Source organism: Arachis ipaensis, chromosome B9 (assembly GCF_059453495.1).
Source record: "Arachis ipaensis isolate K30076 ecotype BB chromosome B9, ASM5945349v1, whole genome shotgun sequence".
NCBI lineage: Eukaryota > Viridiplantae > Streptophyta > Magnoliopsida > Fabales > Fabaceae > Arachis > Arachis ipaensis.
The window spans coordinates 68,607,109-68,615,332 of NC_142444.1; the positions used below are offsets into that span (position 1 = coordinate 68,607,109).

Consider the following 8,224-nt stretch of genomic DNA (forward strand, 5'->3'; position numbering starts at 1 on the left):
TTGCTCAATTTTTGAGGTGAAAAGAATTTGGCCAAGAAAGCATTGACCAACTTTTCTCAAGAGTTCAGGCTATCCTTAGGTTGTGAGTCCAACCATATCCTAGCTCTGCTCTTATAGCAAAGGGGAAAAGCATAAGTCTATAGACCTCAGGATTAACCCCATTGGTCTTAACAGTGTCACAAATTTGCAAGAATTCAGCTAAAAACTTATGAGGATCTTCCAATGGAAGTCCATGAAACTTGCAATTCTGCTGCATCATGGAAACTAATTGAGGCTTAAGCTCAAAGTTGTTTGCTCCAATTGCAGGAATTGAGATACTCCTTCCACAGAAGTCAGAAGAGGGTGCAATAAAGTCACAAAGCATCTTCCTTGCATCTCCACCATTGTTATTGGGTTCGGCCATCTCTTCTTCTTTTTCGAAAAATTCTGTCAGGTCCTCTCCAGAGTGTTGTGCTTTAGCTTCTCTTAGCTTCCTCTTTAGATTCCTTTCAGGTTCCGGATCAGCTTCAACAAGAATGTTCTTATCCTTACTCCTGCTCATATGAAGAAGAAGAGAACAGAAAACAATAGGAATCCTCTATGTCATAGTATAGAGATTCCTTTATGTGAGTAGAAGAATAGAAGAGTAGAATGAAGAAGAGAGAAGATGAAAAATTCAAACACAGAAAGGGAGAGAGGGTTCGAATTATAAGATGAAGAGAGGTGTTAGTAAATAAATAAATAAATAGAAAGAGATGAGAGAGAGAGAATTCGAATTTTAAATTAAAATAAAAGGAAAAATATTTTTGTTTTGATTTTAATTATTAGTTATAATTCGAAAATTATAAAAAGGAATAAAATTAAATTAAAATTTAAAACAATTAGTTAATTAAAAAGAATTTTGAAAAAGATTTGAAAAGGAAATTAAAAAGATATGATTTTGAAATTAAAGTCGTTTACTTGACTAACAAGAAACTAAAAGATATGATCCTAAAATTTAAAGATTGATCCTTTCTTAATAGGCAAGTAACAACTTGAAAATTTTTTAATCTAAACATTAAATGTTAGCATTAATTTCGAAAATATGAAATAAAAATAAGAAAAAGATTTTAAAAATCAAATTTTAAAATTTTCAAAAAACAGGAAAGAAAAAAGAAAAAGGTTTGATTTTTGAAAAAGATTTGAAAAAGATAGAAATTTTAAATTGAAATTTTGACTTGACTAACAAGAAACAACTAAATTTTAAAACTTTTTAACTAAATCAATTCAAAATTTCGAAAATTATGAGCAAAATAAAGGAAAGATATTTTTTTATTTTTGAATTTTTAATGAGGAGAGAGAAAAACACAAAAATGAAACAAAACATAAAAAATTCAAGATTAAAACACATAATGCATGCAAGAACATTTTGAATGTCAAGATGAACACAAAGAACACTTTGAAGATCATGATGAACATCAGGAACATATTTTTGAAAATTTTTAAGAAAAGAAAAACATGCAAGACACCAAACTTAAAAATTTTTACTCTATAGACACTAATAATTCAAGAATGCATATGAAAAACAAGAAAAGACACAAAACAAGAAAATGTAAAGATCAAACAAGGAAAATATGCAAGAACAACTTGAAGATTATGAAGAACTCAATGCATGTATTTTTCGAAAATTTTAAGAAAAATTAAAAAGATGCAATTGACACCAAACTTAAAATTTGACACTAGACTCAAACAAGAAACATAAAATTTTTGTTTTTTATGATTTTATGAATTTTTTTTTGTATTTTTCGAAAATTAAATAGAAAAAGAGAGAATAAATAAATTCAAAATTTTTAATAGAAATTCCGAGAATCATGCAATGTTAGTCTAAAGCTTCAGTCTAAAAAGATTAGACATGGCTAGCCAAGCTTCAGCAGGACATTACATACAACAGCCAAATTGATGGGAATCAACTAGCTCCTGTGATGATAAAAGCAGCATCTGAATTTCTAGAATTCATTCTTAAAAATTATGAAGAATAAAATAATTTATTTTTTTATATTTTTATTTTTTTTTGAATTTTTCAAAAATAAAAAGCTTAAAAATAAAATAAAATTACCTAATCTGAACAACAAGATGAACCGTCAGTTGTCCAAACTCGAACAATCCCCGGCAACAGCGCCAAAAACTTGATGCACGAAATTGTGATCTCAACTGCGCCAACAACTTGGTACGCACGATCATAATCTCAACTCTTTTTCACAACTCCACACAACTAACCAGCAAGTGCACTAGGTCGTCCAAGTAATACCTTACGTGAGTAAGGGTCGATCTCACGGAGATTGTCGGCTTGAAGCAAGCTATGGTCATCTTTGTAAATCTCAGTCAGGCAGATTCAAATGGTTATGAAGTTTTGATAATTAAAATATAAATAAAATATAAAATAGGATAGAGATACTTATGTAATTCATTGGTGGAAATTTCAGATAAGCGTCTGGAGAAGCTTTGTTGCTTCTGAACTTCTGCTTTTCTACTGCCTCCTTCCAACCATGCGTTACCTCCTTCCATGGCAAGCTGTATGATCCTCTCGGATGAAAACAAATCCATATGCGCTGTCACCGCGTAGCTAATCATCTGTCGGTTCCCGCTAGCGTCGGAATAGGACCATTGTCCTTTTGCACACTGTCACTTGTGCCCCACATTCGCTGGTTTGAAGCTCGTCACAGTCATTCCTTCCCATATCCTACTCGAAATACCACAAACAAGGTTTAGACTTTCCGGATCCCAGGAATGGCTACCAATAATTCTAGCCTATACCACGAAGGTTTTAATCTTAGATTAGAAACCCAAGAGAGTATACTCCAGCTGTCGTCCAATGACTACGTTGAACATTATGTAGATCGCTTTGTGGTTGTCAGGCACGCGACCTTGGCTAAGCGAGTAACGAAGATTGGGTGATTGTCACGGGTCACCCCTTCATTATGACTTAACTGAATTAAGAACGAGAATATATCTTGGAGAAGAAGTAGGCATGAATTGAATAGAAAAACAATAGTACTTGTATTAATTCATGAGGAACAGCAGAGCTCCATACCTTAATCTATGTGGTGTAGAAACTCCACCGTAGAAAATACATAAGTGAAAGGTCTAGGCATGGCCATGAGGCCAACCTCCAAACGTGAACATACAAGTTTCAAAGATAAAAAACTCTAAAATAAATCTCTAAAAGTAGTTTTTATACTAAACTAGTAATCTAGGGTTACAGAAAATGAGTAACTAAGTGCAGATAGTGCAGAAATCCACTTTCGGAGCCCACTGGTGTGTGCTTGGGCTGAGCATTGAAGCTTTTTCGTGCTTAGGCTGTTCCTGGAGTTAAACGCCAGCTTTGGTGCCAGAATGGGCGTTTAACTCCAATTCTGGTGCCAGTTTGGGCGTTTTACGCCAAGATGTTTTAGGCTGAATTTGAACGCCAATTTGGGCCATAAAATCTCGGGAAAAGTATGGACTATTGTATATTGCTGGAAAGCCCAGGATGTTTACTTTCCAACGTAATTGAGAGCACTCCAATTGGGCCTCTGTAGCTCCAGAAAATCTACTTCGAGTGGAAGGAGGTCAGAATCCAACAGCATCTGCAGTCCTTTTTCAGCCTCTGAATCAGATTTTTGCTCAGGTCCCTCATAGTAAAGTACAGAAATGTGATTTTTGATTAAAAACTAATAAAAATATAGTAAAAATTAACTAAAACATACTAAAAACTATGTAAAAATAATGCCAAAAAGGGTATAAATGATCCGCTAATCACATTCCAAGAAGCCTCATTCAAACGCCAGACATACCAATTTGACTGGGACGCCGTTCTCAGAGTTATAGCACACCCTGGCAATAGATGGATCTATGGATACCATCGATCTCGACCTAAGAGCATATTGGCTTCAACACTCACCTTGGAGGCTCGAGTATGGGCACAAATTATGTCCCATTACGTCTTTTCGAGAACTCACGAGTTCTCCTTCACTGCAGACATGGCTGTTCTACTCTGGTGTATCCTTACAGAACAACACCTCAATTTACCAAGACACATTTGGCATGCTATGGGACATGTACAGATTGCGGGTAACCTAGCTTTTCTCGCCTTGGTTTCAGATCTAGTCTCATCAGCCGGAGTCTCCTACAGAGCTGGGGATACCAAGGCCATGATTCCACGGGATGATCAGATCGTCCCTAACGGGAAGTATATCAGACCTCCAGCAGCCACTAGCAGCCGGACTGCAGAACCAGCCAAAGATATTCCTTCTCCTTCCACAGTACAAGCACCTTCAACAAACCAGCTGCTCCAGCAGATACTTGAGAGGTTAGACTGGCTTGACTAGCAAGCAAAGCGAAGAGAGCGTTGTAACAAGACTATTTACATACCTCAAGGAGCTGCTTGTTGGTAACCACCCACCTGAAGAAAACCCATACACCTCGGACTCCACTTCATTTACCAGCACAAGGAGCCATGACGGTCCCGATTGTGGAGATGCTGCTACTAGCCCCCCTTTGTTCCTGACTGATGGCACTGAGGACGGTGCCAAGCTTTAAGTGAGGGGAGGTCGGTCAGTACCTGACTTCCGGAGGTAATTTCTCTTTCTTAACACCAATAAGTTATTTTTCTTTTGTTAGGATAGGATAAATTGCATAGTAACAGATATTTGCATGCATGTTCTAATTGGTTGAAAAAATAATAAGTTTCTTTTTAAGACCCTATTTTTTTGAAAAATTTCACTAATTTAAATTAAAATTTTGTGTTAAACTTGTTTGAAGATTGTATTTGGAACACAGTTTAAAGCTAAAGAATAGACAACCCAATGAGAATTGAGCTTAATTACATGGTTACACTATTTAACCATAAAAATTTTATTCTTGTGTGCTTGCTTCTCTATGATTGTGATCTATATTTTGTTCCATCCTATATGTCCAATGTTTAATGTGTTATATGCATGCATATGATTAAGGCCATTATTTGATTATTAACTCACTTATCCCAAATAGCCTACCCTTGCATTCACCTTTGTTAGCCACTTTGAGCCTTTTAATCCCATTTGTTCTAAATTTTACCACATCATTAGCCTTAAGCAGAAAAACAATTAAATACCCTAAATTGAATCTTTGGTTAGCCTAAGATAGAGATTGTGTGTCAATCAAATGTGGGAAACTGTGGGAACATGGGTCAACAACGGAATGTGTTATGATTTTACATTAATGAATTAATTAGGAATTTGGGTATGTGAGACCAGAAAAATTATAAATCCATGTGCATTGATAATATTATGTTTACTTTTAATATATATATATATATATATATACATTAAATTAATTAAATTAAAGGAGGTACTGAAGCTCAATCTCCCGAAGTTGACGCGAATTTTTATGTTTTTTGGTAATAGACCCCCGTAGAAAGCTACCGAATTGCAACCAGGGAGTTTAAGATAGCTATGCATGGGTTTTAATAGCTATAGCTGACGATAAAAGGCTGTCTTTTAAAACTAAAACGTCATTCAAAAATGATTTTTATTACATATGCAGGAATAGCTGTCAAAATCTTAAATAAATAAGAAGATATAGACAGGAGCAAGAAGGTTTTGTATTGTCTGGTCCCGAGCCCGCATTACAAAAAGTGCCAACTGCTGAACCTGTCAAGTGGAAGCTTAGAAGAGTATTGGCGAGCTCAGAGGCTAACCCGACAAGTAACTTCCGATATTTTTATGCGAAAAACGGGAAATGGCTCGGAGAATCGTCGGCTGGTAGAGGAATCGAAGCTTTATAACATTTCAGTCTACGATGAAACCGCGACGAGTACTTATTTTTTTGTTTTCCCATTTTGAGGATCTTAATCCGACTGAAATCCGAAAGTAGCAGCGGATCTTCAAATCAAATTGGGGAATCACGGGCGTGGGTAAGGGTTGGGGCCCCAGCGGTCTTTGTATGGGAACCTCCACAGTTGGTGGCGGGAAGACTTTTGATCAATAGAACAAGAAGAGGAGTCAAACCCAACAGGAGCATGCAAATCAAATATTTTCATATCTTATTGAAGGGCATCCGAAGAAGTCAAACTCGCGGTGAGCAAGACACTGAACACTCACCTACCTGTATCTGCTTTTTTAGAAGATATAGATAGTACTAGTCTCTGTTTCGGCCTTCAAATCCAGTCTACTGAAAAAATGGTCAAAAGTAGTCTGGCCAAAAAGCAGATTCGGGAACTCTTGGGACCCGAAATGGGTCAAATGTCCCAGGAATTTAAAAAGGGCTGGGACCCCATATGCGTGTACTTTGCTTCGCGAGACTTTAAGGCATTTGGCGATTTCTCGCAGGAGAAAATACGTAGCATGGCCCAACAGACGAGATCCCATAGGAGGATTTCGTCTGAGAGCCCAATATATCATGGGCGGGCCCCGAATTGGCACAGCCACCATAAGACCCATGGGAGGCCTACGCCCAGGTCAACAGGATCCTTTATAAAAAAAGTGATCCTAAGCGCACTCATTTTCCAAATAATTAATGCTATTTGTAGACAGTTTCACCCTGAGATCGATGCCATGCTGACGCCTTGGTTCCGCAGGATCTTTGGCATCGTGCATGAGATCATAGACAGGGTGGTTTCCGGGGAGGAAGGGGCCCCAATCCCAGAAGAAAGAGTTAGTGCACTGCATCTAACTCTTTTTTTTTGCTGCCTCTTTCTGCTAGTAAAGCTCGTCGGGCCGAACTAGATGAGCGCGCGATCATCGAAGAGTCAGTGGCCGAAAGGGACAAGAAATAAATAGCTTTCTTGGAAAACATTGGGATCGAGCTCCATAAAATGGTCCCGAGGCTATCAAAACCATCTTTTGCCCCACGCCGCCCTCGAATGGTCAACAGGATTAAAGAGGCCTACACAAGTGTATACTTTATCAATTAGGCTACTCCCCGAACAAGCCTACGAAAGGTAGGGGAAAGTAAGGACCAGATGAGCAGCTTCTAATGAATTGGTTAATAATAAGTGGGCTTTTTGTAAAAAGATGAGGGAGATTCTAAGTAAGAGATTCGTGTCGGAGAAGCGAAATATACGAGATCACAAACGTAGATTGCTCACGACTAAATATGAATTGAGACGAAAGCTTTATAAAGCCTTTTGTAAAGATTCGGATCTTCCTAGTGATATGCAGGACAAACTTCGTTATAAGTTGTCCAAGTTGCCAAGAAATAGTTCCTTTCCACGAGTCAGAAACCGATGTATTTCCACGAGTCGCCCTCGTTCCATATATGAGTTCTTTCGAATTTCTCGTATCATTTTTCGTGGATTAGCATCTCGAGGTCCTTTGATGGGCATAAAGAAATCGTCTTGGTAGCAACCGCCAAACCAATAGAACAAGGGCTAGGAAGCTGGTCCGGCTAATCCACCCCTTGGGGTGGTCCCCTATCCATATCTGCCGGATGACGTGATAAGAGGGGATTGTGTTGGATCCATACAGCATCACCTTTTGGATCACAATACCACTCCATTGGCCCCTGAGATAGAGCTAGTCCGATATTAGGCCGAAGACCTATTGAGGTCAAGGAAGGTGGATATTATCCGCCAAATGGCGGGCCTTGACCCCACAGGCGATTGGATGGGGAAAGGAGCGAGAGCTCTCGATAATCCTTGTACCGCCCCCTTCTTAGTCAAGGGAGCTACTCCTATAAAGGCTCTATGCCCAACGGGAGGAGCTGCAGCTACAAGGGCGGTATTCGGCTACCTATTTCGAATTAAAAGGGAGGGTGCCCCAACGGATTATTCCGGATGAGCACTCTTTCGCTCCGCGGGCGTAGCCTGTTTGGGGGGGGGGCTGATGACCCAAAAGTACCAGTTGGCAAGCAACGTGGGAAAGGGCTTTCTTTATTTAGAATATGGGGAAGGACGTTGCACACCCCCTCGGTACAACTTTCGTAAGTAACTCAGCGCTCCATACGGGGAAAATGAAAACATAATTCGTTCGCCTCCCACATGTTCAATCTTTTTTTAGCGGTTTCCCCAGAGATCTTTATCATTAATGCAACCTCCATCTTGCTCATTCATGGAGTTATATTTAGTACCTCTAAGTAATATGATTATCCACTGTTAGTCAGTAATGTGGGTTGGCTTGGATTACTTAGTGTTGTGCGCCTAGGAAGGCAGCGCACTTTGGGATGCGGAGGAGCGAAGCAGCTCGAACGAATGTGAGAGGAGCGAAAAAAGCCCAGCTCCCTAACCTAATCCTTTTGCAGCCGCAAGGCT

General features: G+C 38.9%; 1 protein-coding gene across 1 annotated transcript; it reads left to right on the forward strand.

Moving 5' to 3' along the window:
* Positions 1-5,861: 5,861 nt before the first annotated feature.
* On the forward strand, positions 5,862-7,950 carry RPS14 (mitochondrial ribosomal protein S14). Its single transcript, XM_088500509.1, has one exon. It carries the CDS (start codon positions 6,990-6,992, stop codon positions 7,317-7,319), a length of 330 nt encoding a protein of 109 aa, XP_088356635.1. The 5' UTR covers positions 5,862-6,989; the 3' UTR covers positions 7,320-7,950.
* Positions 7,951-8,224: the final 274 nt, after the last annotated feature.

Coding starts and splice junctions, on each gene's coding strand:
- RPS14 (XM_088500509.1), top strand. CDS start 6,990: ATGAGGGAGATTCTAAGTAAGAGATTCGTGTCGGAGAAGCGAAATATA.